General features: G+C 49.8%; 1 protein-coding gene and 1 long non-coding RNA gene across 2 annotated transcripts in view; one reads left to right on the plus strand and one right to left on the minus strand.

The window, feature by feature from the left end:
- The first annotated feature begins 404 nt into the window (after positions 1 to 404).
- On the plus strand, positions 405 to 19,031 carry TMPRSS4 (transmembrane serine protease 4). Its single transcript, XM_055548219.1, is given in 11 exon segments — positions 405 to 446; positions 449 to 518; positions 3,192 to 3,344; positions 5,122 to 5,251; positions 8,266 to 8,370; positions 9,657 to 9,697; positions 12,778 to 12,937; positions 14,200 to 14,366; positions 15,780 to 15,922; positions 17,394 to 17,543; positions 18,480 to 19,031. Coding segments are annotated over 11 exon segments (1,173 nt in total). The 3' UTR covers positions 18,492 to 19,031.
- Positions 15,007 to 20,373, minus strand: part of LOC129628759 (uncharacterized) — a 28,687-nt gene continuing 23,320 nt past the window's right edge. The window contains exons 2-4 of the long non-coding RNA XR_008702897.1: positions 17,738 to 17,822; positions 15,798 to 15,973; positions 15,007 to 15,275 (exon numbers count right to left, since the gene is read on the minus strand). This is a non-coding gene — a long non-coding RNA (uncharacterized LOC129628759). The remainder of the gene's footprint in view (positions 15,276 to 15,797; positions 15,974 to 17,737; positions 17,823 to 20,373) is intronic.

Consider the following 20,373-nt stretch of genomic DNA (forward strand, 5'->3'; position numbering starts at 1 on the left):
TCTTCCCAACCCAGGGATTGGATCCCTTCTCTTAACGTCTCCTGCATTGACAGGCAGGTTCGTTACCACTGGCGCCACTCGGGAAGCCCAGGAAAGAGGTCACGTGATAGTAAAGGGAAAGGGGACGGGCCTCTCCTGGGGCAGACGCAGGTCAGACTGGACAGGGTAAAACATCCTAGGACAGGTGCCACGGCGGGAGGAGCACCGGGAAAGATGGACAAGCCCGGGAAAGTGAAAGGAGGTGGGGGTCCACGCGCTGAGGAAGCTGAGCCTAGTCTGCAGGAATAACCCCAGCACCAAACAAAACTGTCCCCAAAGTTTTCCCGGAGCCAGAGGGTGGGGAGGCTGTAGCCCTTGGCAGGGGCAGCCTCTGAGAGCTGACTGCTCTTTCCCTCCCCCTACAGATGTCACTCCCCTGCGCAAATCCCGCACACCGTTGGAGACCTTCAAAAAAGTGGGGATCCCGATCATTGCAGCAGTGCTGATCCTGGCAACCATCGTTGTGGTGGCCATCCTCAGTAAGTCCCAGCCCCCACCCGGCGTCCAGCCTCACCCCAGCAAGGGGTAGCTCCCACCCACCCCTCCCCTGCCCTCACCTCCCAGCGCTGCCCATCCTTACCCCTCCCACCCCAGCAGAGTCGAGGGGAGGTGATGTGCATATAGCTTTGAATCCACCCCTGCTTTGAACGAAGCCTTCCTCTTGGAGTGGAGGGGAGATGAACTCCTCCCCCATCTATCCCAGATGGATTCTGTCCCCAGTGATTCCTTCTGCCAGGAAAGCATAGTTTGCACCAGTTACAAACCTACTTAGGCAATTTGCGCAGCAGCCGCGCCCCCAGCCTCCTCCTTCCCAGGTCTGCAGACTGAGAGCTGAGTGAATTCTGGCAGCTCTGGGGCTGGAGAAGCAGAGCATGTCTGCTTGTGAGGAGGGGAGGAAGGAAGAGGCATTAGGGAAGATGCCCAGGAGGGCAGCGCCTCACCCCATCTTGAGCTCGGGCTTCACCATGGCTGGAGCCTAAGACCCAGTGTGATCCAAGCAGGCAAAAGATGAGTGAATCAAGCAAGCCCTGATTCCCAGAGCCTGTCCCTCTCAGCCTCCCCCACACCCCATCCTACGACTGAGCCCTCACCTCCACCCCCAACCATAGCCAAGCAGGGTACTGACCACAGATTTCACCCAGGAAGTAGGGCCAAGAGGACCTGACTAGGACTCAAGACACCTGGGATGGGGATCCCGGTGCTACCCCTTCTTGGTGCTGTGTGACCTTGAGTAAGTCTCCCAACCTCTCTTAACCTCAGTTGCCTCGCCTGTAAAATATCCTCTCCTCATCAAAGGGATATCAGAGAACCAATGAGGTAATGTGTGTAAAGTACTTGGATTAAAAACTAAGCTGTGCAAAAGTGGAGGTCATCATGCATATGTAGGGCTGAGGCCAAGGGCATGTGTTTGCTCACCAGGCCAGGACAGCTTTCCAGGAGCCTGGGGCGGCCTCTGCCTCATCGGAGGACACTCAGAGCTCATCTGGTCCAACCCGTCAGTCTCCACTTGGGCACTGAGGCAGAGAAGGGGGATATGGCAGTTGAGGGTCTGGGACAGACAATCAGGCCCCCAAATGAGTACGTCCATTTCCACCTCGTGGCGGTGAAAATGCAGATCCAAAACATAAACATCACCCATCCTGAGTGCCCCAGGGGGACATGAGATGCAGATAAACCCAAACCCTTTAGACCTTGGCTGACCCAAGAGTGGTGGTGGGTATCAGCAGATTTGTTGTCCTAAGCATGTTTGGCTCAAATTAATAGTAAGATGAGCTTACCTTCTCTGACCATGTGCCCCGCCATAGTGGAGAGAGCAGACAGGGCCAGGTTCAGGGTGAGCCAGGGCAGGTACTAATACATGATTTAGAGTCAGGCTTTCCTTGTCCCAGAAGGTCCTGAGTGACTTCCAGCCCGGGGCCCCCAGGTTCTGCAACTAGAAGCAGTAACCTGAACTTCCCTCCTGGGCTGGGCTCCAACATTTGGTTTCTGGGGGCTCGACTGGTGACACTGTATCCTGGCTTCCCCCAGGAGGCAGGACTGACCCTTTCTCACCCTGGCTCCTGACCATGAACCAAACCCTGAAAGTCGAGGAAATATCTGATCTGCTCCTTCTCCCTTACTTCTCAAAGCAGGAGCATCAGGACCAATAAATCACATTTTAAGCTCCTGTAAGGAAGGCTGGGAGAAGCAGCAAAGAGCTTTGGAGCTGGATGGACTAATTGAAATCCTGGCTCCACCTAAGTGCATGTGGCTTGGGAAATAAACCCTAACTCTCTAAACGTCCATATCATTGTTTGTAACGTGAGTTACTGATAGCACCTACCTCCTAAAGTTATTGTCAGGACTCCGGGTGACAATGCCTGGAAAGCTGTTAGCAGCGATAAGCAGGCCCATCATGACACTTGTTTGCATCACTCTGAGGGCCACTCAAGGGTGATGCTAGGCTGCCCAGGGGAGCTTCAGGCCAAAGGAGAGTTCAGTTAGACAGGAGGAGCTGGGAGAGTTTGGAAAAGTATTGAAATATCTGTTTCCTGAGGACTTAAAAACACCAGACTCCTTCCCATCATCCAAGACAGAGAAGGAGTAATAGACTCTGAAGGAAGGAGGCAGAAGACAAAGCAAGCAAAACGCCAACCTCGTAATGGTCTTTCAACCCCAGGTAAAAACACCTTGTCCTAGAACTGTGCTTGATAGCAAAGAGACACTTTCACAACCACCAGCCCACTAAGCGTTCATTCTCCATAACCCTGTGAAGCCCAGAAAGGGCAGCGATTGGTCTAAAGTCACCCAGGAGGCGGGAGAGCCAGTACTCAGGTCTTCAGACTCCAGGCCCAGTGCTATCTCCTCTGTCCGCAGAGGCCCTGACCAATACTTGGGGTTGAGAAGTGAGTGGGGGCTATTTCTGAGTTGCTCCTCACACGTGATCTTGATAGACTCCTCAGCCATCTTTAGGGATGGGGACTGGTGTTATTATCAACACTTTACAGATGAGAAGACTGAGGACACCAGCAATTAAGTGGCAGAAGTGGGCCTGGAACCCATATCTGCCTGTCTCCAGGCCCAGCAGGTTTTCAGGGAAACAGCCTCTCCTACCCCTGGGCTGCCTGCCTGACCATCAGCCCTCTCTGCCCTGCCCTGCCCTTGTCTTCCAGTCAAGGTGATTCTGGACAATTACTTCTTCCTCTGTGGGCAGCCCTTCCTCTTCATCCCAAGGGAGCAGGTGTGTGATGGCCACCAGGACTGTGCCTCGGGGGAGGATGAGAAGTACTGCATTAAGAAACTCCCCGACGGACCTCCAGTGGCAGGTGAGTCCAGGGGCCAAGGGGCCAGGGGAGTAGACAGAGCAGGAAGTTGGCTCAGGTCCTCTTGGTCCACTGCATAGCATCTTCCACCTGACAAGTCAGCTTCCTTCCCTATTGTAAGAGTCTTAAAAACAGGATCATGTCTTATCTACTGGATCCCCAATACTTAACATATAGCAAACACTCGGTACATTTTGATGAACAAATGTGGACCAGAGGGGACAGGGAGTTGTAACTGAGCCTGCCCCATTCCTGCTGCACCTAGACGCTGAATTGAATGACCTTGGGGAGTTCCCTTTTTTCTCTGACACCTATTATTTCAAGAGGACTGCAAAGAGACCATATGGCCACTAGTCAGCTATTGATTCCTCTATTTATTTTGCGTGTGTGTGTAGTTGCTCAATCGTGTCTGACCCTTTGCAATCCCATGGACTGTGGTCCCCCAGGCTCCTCTGTCCATGGGATATTCTCCAGGCAAGAATACTGGAGTGGGTTGCCATTTCCTTCTCCAGGGGATCTTCCTGACCCAGGGATCGAACCCAGTCTCTTGAATTACAGACAGTTTATTTACCATCTGAGCCACCAGGGGTGGCTATTCATTATAGAAGTGTTTATTGTAACACGTTATGGAACAAGACTGAGCTAGGTCCTTCAAAGGATGGTTTTTACATAAAAACCCATGTTCTTCCTTGGACTGGGTTATTCCAGCTTAATCCACCTAGTACTTGGGCTCTGCAAAGAAAAGACGGCCCAGGACACGGGTGATGGGGGCTTTTATAGGGCAAGGCTGAGTGACATCCTATGTATTTGCTCCTTTTTTTAATCAGAAATCAAATGCCTGTGAGCCTTGCCACAGTACTGCCAATAGCAATTCTCACTCGCCTACCCCTCTCTGACCTTACATGGAAAAAAGAGCAAGGTTCCTCTTTGAGAAGTTTTCCCAGACTAGAGAACTTGTGTGAACCACAGGTAGGAAGGCCTTATAATACAACCATCAAATACATATATGCAAATACATCTAAAAAGTGAAAGTCACTCAGTTTTGTCCGATTCTTTGCAACCCTATGGACTATACAGTCCAGGAAATTCTCCAGGCCAGAATACTGGAGTGGGTAGCCTTTCCCTTCTCCAGGGGACCTTCCCAACCCAGGGATTGAACCCAGGTCACCCAAATTGCACAGATTCTTTACCAGCTGAGCTACAGGGGAAGCCCAAAAGTGAAAGGGGAGCTATTAATAATTATGCCAGGGCAAAAGTCAAAATGGAGATTATTCCCAGGACATCTGGTCACCCTGCTGCTGCTGCTGCTAAGTCACTTCAGTCGTGTCCAACTCTGTGCAACCCCATAGACGGCAGCCCACCAGGCTCCCCATCCCTGGGATTCTCCAGGCAAGAACACTGGAGTGGGTTGCCATTTCCTTCTCCAATGCATGCAAGTGAAAAGTGAAAGTGAAGTCTCTCAGTCATGTCCGACCCTCAGCGACCCCATGGACTGCAGCCTACCAGGCTCCTCCATCCATGGGATTTTCCAGGCAAGAGTACTGGAGTGGGGTGCCACTGCCTTCTCCTGGTCACCCTAGCTCCTGTCAGAATGAGACTCAATCAAGCAAAGCCAAAAGGAGGAACTCCCCTTCAGGTGGAAAGGTTTGGTGTTCTGTGAGGCTCCCCGGTTCCCAGGAGGGTTTGGACCACCAGTTTGGGCTGGCCACATGATGAATTCTTTGGGAGATGAGCCAGATGAGCCCCTGCCCTGAGCTGACCCGGGTTCCTTCCCTCCCAGTCCGCCTCTCCAGGGACCGATCCACCCTGCAGGTGCTGAATCCCGCCACGAAGAACTGGGCCTCTGCCTGTTTCGACAGCTTCACAGAAGCTCTGGCCAAGACCGCCTGTCGGCAGATGGGCTATGACAGGTACCCAGCCCAAGGTCCAGTGGCTGTCACCTCACCCCACGACCTCTCTCCCTCTCTTTCTTCCCTCCTCTTTTCCCCTTTCCCTCTTTCCTTCCTCCTTCCTCTCTCTTTCCTAAAAATTGTAGGTATTGGAGTCAGACAACTGCTTTTGAAACACTTTTCCTTACAAGCAGCATGAAGTTAAATCTTGTAAGCCTCAGTTTGTGAAGAGTTAATGGCGAGGTGTGCAGGCGGGGGCGGGGGGTCTTCCCTGGTGGTCCAGTGGCTAAGACTCTGTGCTCCCGATGCAAAGGCCCAGGTTTGACCTCTCGTGGGTGAACTAGATCCTGCATGCCAAAATGAAGATTGAAGATCCTGCGTGCCACAGCCAAGACCTGGTTGTTGTTGTTTAGTGGCTCAGTCATGTCCGACCCTTTTGTGACCCCCATGGATAGCCCACCAGGCTCCTTTGTCCATGGGATTTCCTAGGCAAGAACTCTGGAGTGGGTTGCCATTTCCTCCTCCAGGGGATATTCCCAACTCAGGGATCGAACCCATGTCTCCTGCATTGGCAGGCAGATTCTTTTACCACTGAGCCACCTGGGAAGCCTACAGTCAAATTAATTAATTAATTTAAAAAAAGAATTAATGGGAGAAGCAATGCCAACCTCATAGGATGGTTATGAAAGAGAGAATATCTGCCCCCCCCGCCCCCCCTCACCCCCATCCCCACCCCCACACACAGTTCAGGCTCCTCATAATCCCCTCCTTTCCTTTACTCCTCAACCCTCATTTCTTCTTGGTTTGGCAAGATGCCGTCCCTGCCCCAGAATACAAAAAAAATCTTATTTATTTATTCAAAGTCCTATTGGTTAAAATTTAGTTTAAATGAACCTGATCTCACTGGAGTTTCATGGGCAATCTCAGCTCTCAGCAAATTTCAAAGGCAGTTTTAAATCTTCAGTGGATGAAAAAATATACAGTTTTAAGAAGGGTAATTAACATTGCATATTTATATTCATTTGATCTTGGCAAAAACCAAAATGGTAGTTATTATTCTATCTGTTCTATAAGTAGGGTTCAAAGAAGGTGAATAACTTGATCGGATAGTAGCTGGGAGCAAGAGGGCTGGAATGTGTGCCCAAGACCCCCTAATTTCCAGGTGTCAGAATTATAGAATTATATCTGTTTCTAAGTTGGGTAATTCTCTCTTTTGTGGAGGTTTCATCTATAAAGGGAGGAGAGGGGAGACAGTTGATCACTCAGAGCCTAACTGGAGAGGATAGAAAAGGACCCATGCATTCAGCTGCACAGGGGATAATCTCTTCCTGGCAGGCCCCAAATTTTAGGATTCTAAGAAACTGGACCCAGAGACTAGGTGTAAATGATACATCCTAGGCAGACATCGTCCATCAGTCAATCACAGAATCCTCTTCCATCAAACCCTAGAGCAGCCTCAAGCTCATTTTTCAGTAAGTACTCTAGACAGACATCACCCATCCATCAGAACTATTTGCGCCCTCTGCTCTCTGGTTGTCAGGTTTCTCCTGCTCTCTGCCCTCCACAGTGTGCAACTTGCAGTACCCTCCAGAAGGACACCCTGCCCCCTTCATTCCCAAGGAGAGCTAGGAAGGCAAGCCCTGCCCCGCGTCACCCCTCCCCCAACAGCAACCCCAGCCTGGCCTCCTGGCGGCAGCACCCCCTCCCTACTGCAGCCCAGCCAACTGCAGTGTCAGCTGTACTAGCAGAGCAGGCTGCAGCTGGTTACGAAACCAGGGTGTCTCCAGGGGTTCTTAAGGTAAAAGGCTCCTAGATTTTCTGTCCTTCTAAGCTCTTTAAGGCATCAAGCCATCTCACTCTTGGGCTCTGCAAGATCAAAGCTGATCAGAATTATTCATCATGATGTAACTGGTGAAGAGAGGCTAACTCTCCTGGGAATGTCCACTTCCACCATGATCCCTCTTTCTGTATCTCAGATTTCCCTGGCTAGGAGGGCCTTCTTGTCCCAGGACCACAAAACTCTAGATGGCTCAAGATGGGAAGGACTCTGAAGATCATCTGGTCTACCCATCATTTATAGAGGGGAAAACTGAGGCTTAGAGAGACCCAGAGAGAAAATGTGACCTGCCAAGGGTCACACATCAAGCTAGTGTCAGAGCCAGGACAAGAATCTCAGGCTTGAGGGCTGTCAGCACAAAACCCAGCACTGCTAGACTTCAGCCTTTCAGGTGCCATGGCTGGGTCATCCAGGTAGTGCCAGATTCCTGGGTGGGCATGTGAGAGTGTGCCAGTCAGCCAGTGTCTTGGGTTGACCCAAACCTGCATACAGAGCTTACGCTAGCATGACTGGTATAAAGGATAGGCAAGGATAGGAGAGATGGAAAAGAGGTACATTCAGTACAGCAACAATCAGAAAGATGAGATTAATCAGGGAAGACTTCCTGGAGCAGGGAAGACTTACACTCAAGGTTTGAAAGAAGACAAACATGGATTTGTGGAGAGAAAGAAGGATAGTGATCCAAATGAGACAGATGTTTGTCTGAATGTACGTGAAGCCTGATCTTGGCCTGTCCCACCTCCAAAGGAACCATAAATGTACCCCACTACCAAGTGCAGACCAGATGCCTCGTTTGGAGAACAAAGTGTCTACATCTAGTTCCCTCCAAGGTAGGGATGGGTGCTAACTTGTTTCCTCTGCCTCCTTGTGAACCAGGAGAAACAGCTGGGACATTTGGAATAAGGACAGAGCTGGGAGTTCAAAAGGGTGTCCAGAGGATTTCTTCAGAGCTCTGGGCTCTGAAACAGTCTTCCCTGCCCAAGAAAACAAGTCCATGTCAGCACTGTGCTCAGGGCTGAGTCCTGGATAAGCAGGCACTACCCTAGCTGACCAAGGCCACCTCCACTCCCCTGCCACGCCCCACCCAGCACCCTCTGCTGCCCCCTCTCCTGGGAGTAGGGGCTACTCCCACCATCTTGGTCTGAGCTCCTGCCTCAGCTCACGTCTCTCACGCTCTCCCTTTCCCTCCCAACACTAGCAGCAAACCCACCTTCAGAGCTGTGGATGTTGGCCCAGCCCAAGATCTGGACATTGTCAAAGTCACAGAGAACCTGCAGGAGCTTCAGGTGCAAAACTCAAGTGGGTAAGTGAGAGGACGCCTCTGGCCCAGAAAGCTCAGCCACGCTCGCTGTTGTTGGGACTGCAGCCAGACCACCCTGAACGGATGCAGCAAGGGGAACATAAGCCAGACAACAAGAACTCCTGGCCAGGCAGACAGTCCGATATCAAAAGCTAGAGCATCACATTTCTGAGCGGTTTTCTGTGTTGACTCTTTAGCTTAAAACAAGGGGCAGCGGGACAAAGTGCGCTGTCCACACACTGGCGGCCTTTCATCAGTCAAAGAAGAAAACCAAATTGGTTTCCTATGGCCTTATGCTCTCTTTGAGCCCCAGAGGCAGGATACCAAAGGCCACTTTGTCCTTCCTGCCACTCACCCAGGCCAGAGTAGTACCCCTCTCTGCATTTCTAACTCTCCAGGGGAGCAGCTGAATGGCCGCTGTCCTGTTCTCATGCCCACCACCTGTGCCAGAGCCCGGCATCTACAGGAACACTGTCACCCCACAGAGAGAATGATGTCTCCTTAGCATGCAGGGAGGTTGCTGAGAGCTGCTTATTCATCAAAGAGTAAATCTTGAAAAGGAGAGGACTAGGAGCAGAATGATTGTTTGCCTGGAGTTTCACTAAAATCCCATTCCTCTTCTGTTTGAAGAGCCTGCAGTGCCGCAGACACTGGTCCAGCCTCTGCTCTCTTCCATCTCAGGCTGCCAAGAGCCCCAGGGTGGGCTGTGACTCAGGCAGGGCCCAGCACATATCAGATGCTTATCAGTAGGGGTGTGGAATCCAATTGCATTCAGTCGCACTGAATTGGGTGGAAGTACGGTGTCTATATGGGGATTCCCTGGTGGCTCAGCTGGTAAAGAATCCACCTGCAATGCAGGAGACCCTGGTGAGTTTCCTGGGTTGGGAAAATCCCCTGGAGAAAGGATAGGCTACCCACTCCAGTATTCTTGGGCTTCTCTGGTGGCTCAGACAGTAAAGAATCCACCTGCAATGCAGGAGACTTGTGTTCGATCCCTAGGTTGGGAAGATCCCCTGGAGGAGGGCATGGCAACCCACCTCAGTGTTCTTGCCTGGAGAATCTGATGGACAGAGGAGGCTGGAAGGCTATAGACCATGGGGTCAGAGTCAGACACGATTGAACAACTAAGTACAGCACAGCACAGTGTCTATACAGCCCCCATCTGGCAAGGTTTCATATTTCCCGGGTGCTGTGAGGGGACTGGAATCAATAGTGCCAGGAGACCCGAGTCCCTGCCTCCCAGCCAAAAGACAAGCAAAAATCACAGGATGCCTGTGTCTCCTTTCCAGCCCCTGTCTCTCAGGTTCCCTGGTTTCCCTGCAGTGCCTTGGTGAGTACGCCCCATCTCTGAGGGTTTGGGTCCTGGGCCAGCAATAAGCAGAAAAGAAGACCTTCATCCTCATTCTTAAATCACTTAGACTCCAAGTGTCACTCTATTCTGTCCAGACATTACTCCCTGGACCTTGGGCTTGTAGGTGAACACTCCTTCAAGTAGTTGATGTTAAGAACTCCCTCCCACTGCCCACCCATATCTCCACACTTGTTGTGGGCAGAGATCCAAGAGAGAGTAGGAAAACCAGAGCCTCTACCCTCTCTTACCCCTGGCCAGGGCCCATGTAATCTCATCTGCTCATTCCATTTAGCAAAGATTCATGGAACAGTTAAGATGCATCATCACTGTCAGATGCTAGCTGGAAGTAGAAGATACCAGACAAGCAAGAGAATTGGCCTCTGTCCTCAGAAGCTAATGGCTGACCAAAGAGAGAGGTGTGAGGCCACATGGAGGAAGTGCCAAACTGACCAGTAGTCCCGACTAACATGCTCCAGAGTGATGGCATGGAGCCGGGAGGGCAGGGGGGACATCAGGAGATCTGGACAGCACCCGTCCCACTGGCTTCCAGTGTGACCTTAGGTAATTCACTTGATCTCTCTGAAGTTCATCTTCCCAAGAAGCCCTTTGGTCCAACAGCCCAACAGAATCCTGGGAGAGCCCCTAGTTCTAAGAGAAGATCAGAAGGAAAAACAAGCTCTGAGGTCCCACTCATCCCACCAGCCTCGTGGGAGAACCAGGCTGAGCCTGGCAGATGGCCAGAAACTGGATCACCTGAGAGGAGGAAGGTCATCCTCGCTGCCTTTGCAGTTTAGCAGTGTGGCTGCATCCCTGCAGCTTAGTAGTGTGCGTGCATGGAACCACGGACTGGTTCCAAATTGGGAAAGGAGTAATTCAAGGCTGTATATTGTCACCCTTCTTATTTAACTTATATGCAGAGTTTATCATGAGAAACGCTGGGCTGGATGAAGCACAAGCTGGAATCAAGATTGCCAGGAGAAACCCTAACCTAACCCTAACCCTAACCTCAGACATGCAGATGACACCACCCTTATGGCAGAAAGTGAAGAGGAACTGAAGAGCCTTTTGATGAAAGTGAAAGAGGGGAGTGAAAAAGCTGACTTAAAACTCAACCTTCAAAAAAACAAAATCATGGCATCCGGTCCTATCACTTTATGGCAAGTAGATGGGGAAACAATAGTAACAGTGACAGACTTTATTTTCTTGGGCTCCAAAATCACTGCAGATGGTGACTGAGGCCATGAAATTGGAAGATGCTTGCTCCTTAGAAGAAAAGCTATGACCAACCTAGACAGCACGTTAAAAAGCAGAGACATTACTTTACCAACAAAGGTCCATCTAGTCAAAGCTATGGTTTTTCCAGTAGTCATGTATGGATGTGAGAGTTGGACTATGAAGAAAGCTGAGTGCCAAAGAATTGGTGCTTTTGAACTGTGTTGTTGGAGAAGACTCTTGAGAGTCCCTTGGACTGCAAGGAGATCCAACCAGTCCATCCTAAAGGAAATCAGTCCTGAATATTCATTGGAAGAGCTGATGCTGAAGGTGAAACTCAACACTTTGACCACCTGATGTGAAGAACTGACTCATTGGAAAAGACCCTGATGCTGGGAAAGATTGAAGGCAGGAGGAGAAGGGGACGACAGAGGATGAGATGGTGGGATGGCATCACTGACTTGATGGACATGAGTTTGAGCAAGCTCCAGGAGTTGGTGATGGTCAGGGAAGCCTGGCGTGCTGCAGTCCACGGGGTCGCAGAGAGTCGGACATGACTGAGCAACTGAACTGACTGATGTATCCCTGTTGGATGTTAAGACTTTTACCCATTATCACGTGATCTCAAGTTACTGATGGGATCTAAGCACCTGATGTGCTGAGCTAAGCAGCACTGAAGTCAGAACGAGGCTTAAGCCACAGATCCTCCCTAGAGGAGGCTTCAGTATCATTGAGAAGACAAGACTGAACTAAGACAAGGAAAGCTGGCCAACATCCAGGCAGGCTGTGAAAATGCCAGGAGAGGAAAATCCCCAGGGATCAGGCAACCTGGAGAAAATGCTCAGGCTAAACATCACAGAATGAACTGTAGGCTCTAAGAGGGCAGGGACCAGGTCTGTCTCTCTCTCTTGGCCAGTGCTCTCTTCCCAGCCGAATGAACAGTGATTTAGATGAACATTAGAGGAGACAGCATCTCAGGGACAGGGACTTCCTGGAGCAAAAACAGAAAGACTTTTCAGGGAGCTACCAGCAGATCGATTTGGCTAGACAGCAATTTTCTATCAGGAGGCTGCCAGGAGCAGGAGTTTAAACTCTTCCCCTACAGACAGAGAGGGATGGTAAGGAGCTTTGAGTGAGGGAGTGAGGGATGTGTAGAAAGCAGTGTTTGGAATTAGAAAGTGTTTCACAAGCCCCTTCCAGGCACAAATCCAGAGAGGGTGGTGGCGTTTCCCCCTTAGAACCATCACTGTGGCAGTGACTGCCAGAAGGATTGGAGAGGCTGGGAACAGGGCGGAGAGGTGGAACCGGAGATTTTTTACAAGAGTTCGCAAGTCAGACGTGAGAGCCAGGAGAGTGGGATGTGAAAGAGGGAACAGGATGTCAAATCGGGAGACTCTCTGAGCAGGGGGAAGGGACTTGGAGAAAGGTGTGTTTAGGATGGGAAGATCCATTTCTGGAACTTTCTTCCCACTCTCCAATCCCGAAGCAGCCTGTGGGCGTCTGTTGACTGTTGAGTAGTGGGAGCAGCTGGGGACACCCCCCTGGGCAAGACTTTCATAATTCTGGGTCCACGTTTAGCTTCAAGGTCATGAATTCCAGCACAATGGACACATCTATATTCCCAGTATAAACTCCATCCGAAGCTAAAAACAGGAGACGGAGACTGGGGGAGTCTGGGACACTCAGCGTCTCCTGGTGAATAATTCAAAATTGGCCTGGTTCTCTACCCCCACCTCTGTTTCCAGTCCTAAGGACCCTGCTCAGGATAGGCTGGGGGCTCTAAAGGGGACAACCCCAGTCCCCAAGAGCCTGACTCCTTCTTTCTTCCTCCTTCCCTCTGAGTCCAGCCTGCGGACAGAGCGTGAAGGCCCCTCGGGTGGTGGGTGGGAAGGAGGCCTCTGTGGATTCTTGGCCTTGGCAGGTCAGCATCCAGTACGACAAACAACACATCTGTGGAGGGAGCATCCTAGACCCACACTGGATCCTCACAGCTGCCCACTGCTTCTGGTAAGGTGCACACGGGGAGCCCCTGGGGTCAGAGCCACGTAGGAACCTGAGCACCTGGATCCTCTGTCTCCAATCTGTTGTCTGATGCCCTCCAGCCCTTCCCTTCCCCCTAAAGAGCATGTACCAGGGTGTGGCTGCCTAATGAGACACTGGACATGACATCCTTTGTTAGGCCTTGGGGGCTCTTAGCAGAGGGTACCAGTCACCAGGCCTGACTTCTTCCCTTTCGGGGGGGAAGCCAGCAAAGACCCCGTGTCCTCACTCTCCCCTACATCACTCACTGCACAAAAGCACTTCCCATCCGCCTCTGAGGACTCCAAGGGAGGCTTGAGAACTCTCTCCCTTTCTGCTAGTCTTTCAAGAAGTGGTTCCAAATCCCAGGTCCATGCCACTCCTTCATTATATCCAGAAGTTAAAAAAAAAAAAGTATTCTGTTACCAGCCAGCAGAGACAGGCCTGCCCATACCTCTGGAGAAGGACCATTCCAGGTCCTCTTCACCTTCATTCATTCATCTGTTCATTCATTCACCATCTATCAGTACCTACTAGGTACCATGTGCCTTCATGCAGCAGACGCCATAAGTGCCTCAGAGGAACACATGGTGTAGGCCAGTGATTTTTAACTTTTTTGGAGAATCTGATAAAAGCTATATTTTCCCTGTGCACTCAGCTGTGTCTGGTGTCAGGAAGAAGAAAAGTATAGTAAATTCCCTACATATGAATGTGTTCCATTCCAAGAATATGTTTGTAAGTCCAATTTGTTCATTAACTTCAACAAAGTTAGCCTAGGTACCCAAATTTTACAAATAGCGCCAGACACATTAACTAACTTACATGATTGGAGATGCAAACACACATTCACATCTTTGAGTCTTCAACTTGAAGGTTCATACGTAGGAGACTTACTGTATACAATAGAACTGACCACAATGCAAGTACCACATGAGTAACAAGACCAGTAAAATGCACTAGAGTGTCAGGACCCAGAGTGCAGGCACTGAGCATAGCCCATTCCCCAGCCCTCCAGTTATAAGTTTCTTCCAGCAGGTTTCACCAGGGAGAAGAATCAAATCCCCTTTTAGAATCTGACCTGCAGTAGGTGATTCCTCAGATGGCCCTTCTCCAGCACCCCTGCCCTTACCATCATTACCCACCAAGGCAGGGACATGCAGCACCCACTCCCCAGGGCCCCGGAGACCCAGCCTTTAGCAAAACCTCCTCATGCTTGGCTCGGACCTGAACCTCACTGTCTCTGCCCCCAGGAAGCATCTCGATGTGCCCAACTGGAAGGTGAGGGCTGGCTCAGACAGACTGGGCAGCTTCCCATCCCTGCCTGTGGCCAAGATCTTCATCCTTGAGCCTAACACCACATACCCCAGAGAGCACGACATTGCCCTCGTGAAGCTGCAGCTCCCGCTCACATTCTCCGGTGAGAGCCGGCGCCTGGGGACAGAACTCCCATTCCGCCACTAGCTCTTTCACTAAGTGGCCTTGGGCACATCACTACTCCTCTCAAGATCTCAGTTGGCCCATTGTTTCTGGCAAGTATATCAGCCTATTGTCATGAAAGCCATGAGGCCTCCTCGAGCTCTCAGCTGACACCTTACCCCTGCCAGATTCTTCTGATGTCTGTTTTCTCTACATAGAGCACCCCAAGTGAGAATCACAGATTCATCCAATCTTGGAGTTGTGAGGGACCTAAAAGATCTCCTGGCCCATCCTCCACACCAACCAATGCAAAAGCCTGCACAATCTCCCTGCCAAAGGGTCATTGGGCTCATTTGCTCTCCTCCAGGGACAGCAACTCATTACTGTTAAGGCAGCCCATAGCATCTTTGACCAGCTCTGTTCAATGACTCAAGCTTACACAGGGTAGTATTTAGATCAGCATCTCCAATGGATGGTTCCATAGAACACGGGTCCCTTGGGTACAAGAGGGTTCCTTTCTCAAATAAGTTTGGAAAACATTTTTATACCATAGCTCTCTTCCTGGAACACATTAGTATATTAATGACATTAAGAGGGTTTGTGTTTTTTTTTAGCAATTTGTTTTGTTGTGTTTAATTCACATTTTCTTTATTTAAAATTATTTATTTATTTTTGGCTGTGCTGGGTCTTCATTGCTGCATAGGCTTTTCTCCAGTTGTGGCAAGCAGGGGCTACTGTTCCTTGCGGTGCTTGGGCTTCTCACTACTATGGCTTCTCCTGTTGCAGAGCAAGGGCTCTAGGCACACAGCTTCAGTAGTTGCAGCACATGGGCTCAGCAGTTGTGTCTCCTGGACTCAGTTGCTCTGTGGCATGTGGAATCTTCCTGGACCAGGGACCAAACTCATGTCTCCTGTATTGGCAGGTGGACTCTCATTCACTACACCACCAGGGAAGTCCAACACATTTTCTAAACTTATTTGACCAAAGAATCTTTTTTTTTTTCCATGCTACTTCTATTAACATCCCATGGAACATGTGCTATGGAAACCCTGGTGTTCACCCTTATAGAGGGTTTAGTCGCCAGGCTCTCCTGAACTTTGGGTCCCCTCTTCCTCTCTGCTCCTGGTAGGCACAATCAGGCCCATCTGCCTGCCCTTCTCTGACGAGGAGCTCACTCCAGGCACCCCACTCTGGGTCATCGGATGGGGCTTTACAGAAGAGAACGGAGGTAAGTGGCAGGCTCAGGATTACAGGACTAAGCGAGCAGCTCCCAAAAGTGATGGGAAGGAGGACCATCCTTTAGAAAAACCCATCCTGGAGGTCCAAACACCAAGGTACCAGGAAACCCAGAGGACTGTCCTGGGCTGGGGTTTGAAGGCAAGAATGGGAATGCGAGTGTGTTTTCAACCTCCAGGGAAGATGTCTGACATACTGCAGCAGGGATCCGTCCAGCTCATCGACAGCACTCGGTGCAATGCAGAGGATGCGTACCAGGGGGAGGTCACCGCGACGATGATGTGCGCAGGCCTCCCGGAGGGCGGCGTGGACACCTGCCAGGTGCGGCCTCCGAGGATCATGAGGGAATTACAGAGATAGGGGAAGTCTGCTCTGAAGAGATGAAAAAGTTCAGAGGATGAATGCCCCCACATGAAGCCTTGCACATGGTGGGCACTCAGTGTGTGGTGAAGGGAGGAAGGGGGAGAGGGAAAAAGATATAAGGATGGATGGATGCATGGATAGACAGATAGAAGCAAAGAGATTTCAAATGTATATTTTACATAGAAAGATGATGTTTCCCTCACCACCTGCTCTTACTTCCCATCATTTAAAACAGTATTAGCCCCTAGCAGGCAGGAACCCCAGGTCTGTTTTCTCTACAACTGTCCTCAAGCTGCTGAACTACACTAGAGAAAACCCATCTCGTGCTGGATAAGCCCCAGTGCACTGTCCCTCACCCATCTTACTGGCCAGTCCGTGAATATAGTCTCACATCCCCACCCAGAGGATCTTCTCAACTATTTTCGTTAAAACCCCAAACCCTTCTCCCATCCCCATTCTCAGTCATTAAATTCCTTCACTCAAGAGGCATCTCTTAGTCCTCTCTTGATGACTTGATATCAAGTAGATGCAGAACTTTGAGGACAGTGTCTTCCCTCAGGGAGTTCACAGTAATGGGGGCGGGGGTGAATAACTCCACAGGCAGTTCAGCTACAGAGTTATTGGGTTCTGAGGGATGAAGCCCCAGAGGCTATAAGAGCTGGTAAGAAGGACACCTAAATAAGTGCACTTTCCACTATCTCTCATTTTTCGTACAAGAAAATGTCATTTTGTAGTTTGCTTGTTCTCTCTCTCTCCATCTAATTCCAAGCTCCCTTAGGGCAAGGATCTTTTCTCTTTTCATTAATTGATCCCAGTTATCTAGAACAGTGACTAGCATGAAATAAGCCCCCCTGTAATGGTTCCATAAATCTGGAAACTACTAGGTTAGATGGGCTTCCCAGGGGGCTCGGTTGGTAAAGAATCCACCTGAAATGCAGGAAGTGCGGGTTCTATCCCTGGATCGGGAAGATCCCCTGGAGAAGGGAATGGCTACCCACTTCAGTATTCTTGCTTGGAGAATCCCACGGACAGAGAAGCCTGGCACGCTGCAGTCCATATGGTCATATAGAGCCCGACATGACTGAAGCGACTTAACACGCACTAGGTTAGACAAAGATAACCAGGCTTCCTTACTACAGGACTCCTTAGAGCCCTCACTGTGCTAGTGTGAGTTGTAGATCTCCAAAAAAGGAATAAAAGCACACCCACAACTTGCTTGACAGAGACAGAACCCTTTCACCCCAAAAGGGAAAGGCATTCCAGGCTGCAGGAACAGCATGAGCAGGGGAAGTGAAGGTGGAACAGCAGAGGGCGCTGGAGAGCAGGGACCAGATGGGCCAATGCAGTGAGGGGAGGGTGGAGAAACCCACCTCTCCACCCCAGCCCTGCCCACCCTCCCCAGCAGCCTCTGCTCTGGCCTGTCTCACAGGGTGACAGTGGTGGCCCTCTGATGTATCACTCTGACTGGTGGCAAGTGGTGGGCATCGTGAGCTGGGGCCATGGCTGTGGGGGACCTACTACCCCAGGAGTATACACTAAGGTCACAGCCTATCTCAACTGGATCTACAACGTCCGGAAGGTAAGCGTGTTTGCCCTCCCTGTGGTACCCTCCCTCCCTCCCTCTCTTCTGTGGGTTCCAGGCCACCCTTAGTGACTTAATGGCTCTGAGATTCCCCTTTAAACCCCCAATAGTCTTCATTCCCAGTAAGTGACAACCTGGAATTCCACCATTAAGAGCTGAAATTCCTTAGATCTCCCATTAAATGCAAATACCTTACTGTATGGAACACACCCAGCTTTACCATTCTCTTGTTCTCTGATCGAATGCAGCTATCAGACACTTTCCAGAGACCAGATTCTGATAAGAAAGAGGATGGAAATATTACTCAGTCATAAAAAGGAATGAATTTGAGTCAGTTGTAGTGAGGTGGATGAACCTAGAGCCTTTTATACAGAGTGAAGTCAATCAGAAAGAGAAAAACAAACATCAGATATTAATGCATATATATATGGAATCTAGAAAAAAATAGTACTGATGAACCTATTTACAGAGAAGAAATGGAGACATAGACATAGCAAACAGACTTGTGGACACATTTGGAGAAGGAGACGGTGGGACAAATTGAGAAAGGAGCATTGACATATATAAACTATCATGTGTAAAACAGATAAGTAGTGGGAAGCTGCTGTATAACACAGGGAGCTCAGCCTGGTGCTTTGTGATGACCTAGGGGGTGGAATGGATGGGAGGAGGGAGGCTCAAAAGGGAGGGGATATATATAACCATGACTGATTCCATTAATTTACAGCAGAGACCACCACAATGCTATAAAGCAATTATCCTCCAATTTAAAAAAAAAAAGAAAAGGAGGATGGAAAGGCTTATGAGACTTCCTGACCTCTAGAGAGTAGAGAGAGGAGCAAAGAGCTTCAGAAAAGGAAGATTAATTTTGCATGCCACCATTTTGCCCAATTTTGAATTACCTAGTTTATTTGTTGGTCTCTTTTATTCTAGTCTGATCCATGATGCTCCTGCCCCCTGCAGTGCTGGAACTGCTTCCCCCTGTCCTGCCCACATGGGAATCCCCCAGAAGTCAGACACAGATCAAGAGCCCCCTTGGGCACACCTCTCTGCCCACACTCTCAGCATTTCTAGGTGCAGCAAAGGACCTGCAATCCTGTAAGTCACCCCACAGCTCACAGGCATGCAGGAAGTCAGCAGCTCCAGTTCAGCTGCCCATGATGCTCTCGGCATCCCAAGGAGGGAGAGACACAGCCCACCGAACAAGCCAGCCTCCAAGGCTGAGGTCTCTGAAGGCATTGCTAAGCCAAGAACTTTCTACTCTATTGAATGGAAACAGACGCTCTTCTAAGAGCCCAGATCACCAAGGGCTGGAGTGGAGGGAGGAGAGGGTCTGAGCCAGCCCTCTGCCTCCCCGCCCATCCCCAAGCCCACCTGAACAAGAAACTGTTTATAATGGAAAATCTGCTGTCCTGCTCTTGGCTCAAGTACTGTTTCTTACGGTTTTGTATTGTGGTCACTGTTTATTAAACTGGTGCATGAAGTCTTTGACATAGGCTGACTGGGCTGCTTGAAAAGTGTTGAGCTAAAGACTACCAAACTATGATCTTTATTACTTGTCCTAGGTAGGAAAAGGTCTATGGGAAATGATTGATTCTCAAAGTAGAAAAAAAGAAGACATGGGTACCAGCGCTGATGGGTGGGGGCACCCCACTCAGGGGGCAACAGTGAACAACCCACTGGGGAAGCCAGGGGTCATTAAGTGTGCTTTCTACACAGGGGACTTGTCCCACTGCCTTCCTTCCCTTCCTCTCTGCCCTGATATCAGCCACAAGCAGGGAGAGGATCTGGGCTTTCAAGGCTGACTTTGAATCATGGCTCCCCAAGAGGCTGGGAAAAGGTATTGCAACTCTAGGTCCTAACATCTTCCTTAAGAACTCCAGGTGCAACCCTGCACGGAAGTGCAGAGTCTTAACCACTGGACCACCAGGGAAGTCCCTGTCATTCAGTTTTAAACAGTCATTTATCACCTGCTTCCCTGGTGGTACTAGTAGTAAAGAATCCACCTGCCCATGCAGGAAATACAGGTTCGATCCCTGGGTCTGGAAGATCCCCTGGAATAGGAAATGGCACCCCACTCCAGTATTCTTGCCTGGAAAATCCCATGGGCAGAGGAGCCTGGTGGGCTACAGTTCATGGGGCCACAAAGAGTCGGACAAGACTGAGCAATTGAGCACAATCCTGCACAGAAATGAGATGGTCTCCAAGCTGGGATCTGAGGATATTAGCATGAATAAGTTCCTGCACTCAAAATGGTCAGAGAAGTCCCATGAACTTTTCTGGCAGCTGTAGGGAGCCCAGGTGTTTTGAGGACTCTCTCACTGTAGTTTGTCAAATCCTTGATAAAATATACTTGTTAACGTCTTCTTAGGGTCTTAGTAAATAATAGAAATCCTCAAAGGCCAAAAAAATAAAAATAAAGCAAAGCCATCAGAATCATGAACTGAAACTATGGGGGAGATCTGGGAACAATGGCTTACTAAAGTCTTGGGTTGCCCTCAGACAAAGACTTACATGAAAGCTGAGATCAGAACTAACCCCAGACCCACTGCAGGCAGGGAAGCTGAAACTGGGATTCCCACATAAAACAGAGACAACTGAATGGGGTAGAGCCCATGTGGCAGATCTAATGGAGGAGGAAAGACTCCATTAGATTTAGGGCCTCAGGATTTCCAGAGGGAGATCCTCCAAATATAAGTTCACAATCAAAGATTGGCCAAGAGTTTAAAAATAAAACCTCAAGAACTTTAGATGTTAGAATTATAGATAATTATAATAATTATTATATTTTATTATACATATAGACATAGAATGTATATATATAATC

This window comes from Bubalus kerabau, chromosome 15, assembly GCF_029407905.1.
Source record: "Bubalus kerabau isolate K-KA32 ecotype Philippines breed swamp buffalo chromosome 15, PCC_UOA_SB_1v2, whole genome shotgun sequence".
In the NCBI taxonomy this organism is placed as follows: Eukaryota; Metazoa; Chordata; class Mammalia; order Artiodactyla; family Bovidae; genus Bubalus; species Bubalus kerabau.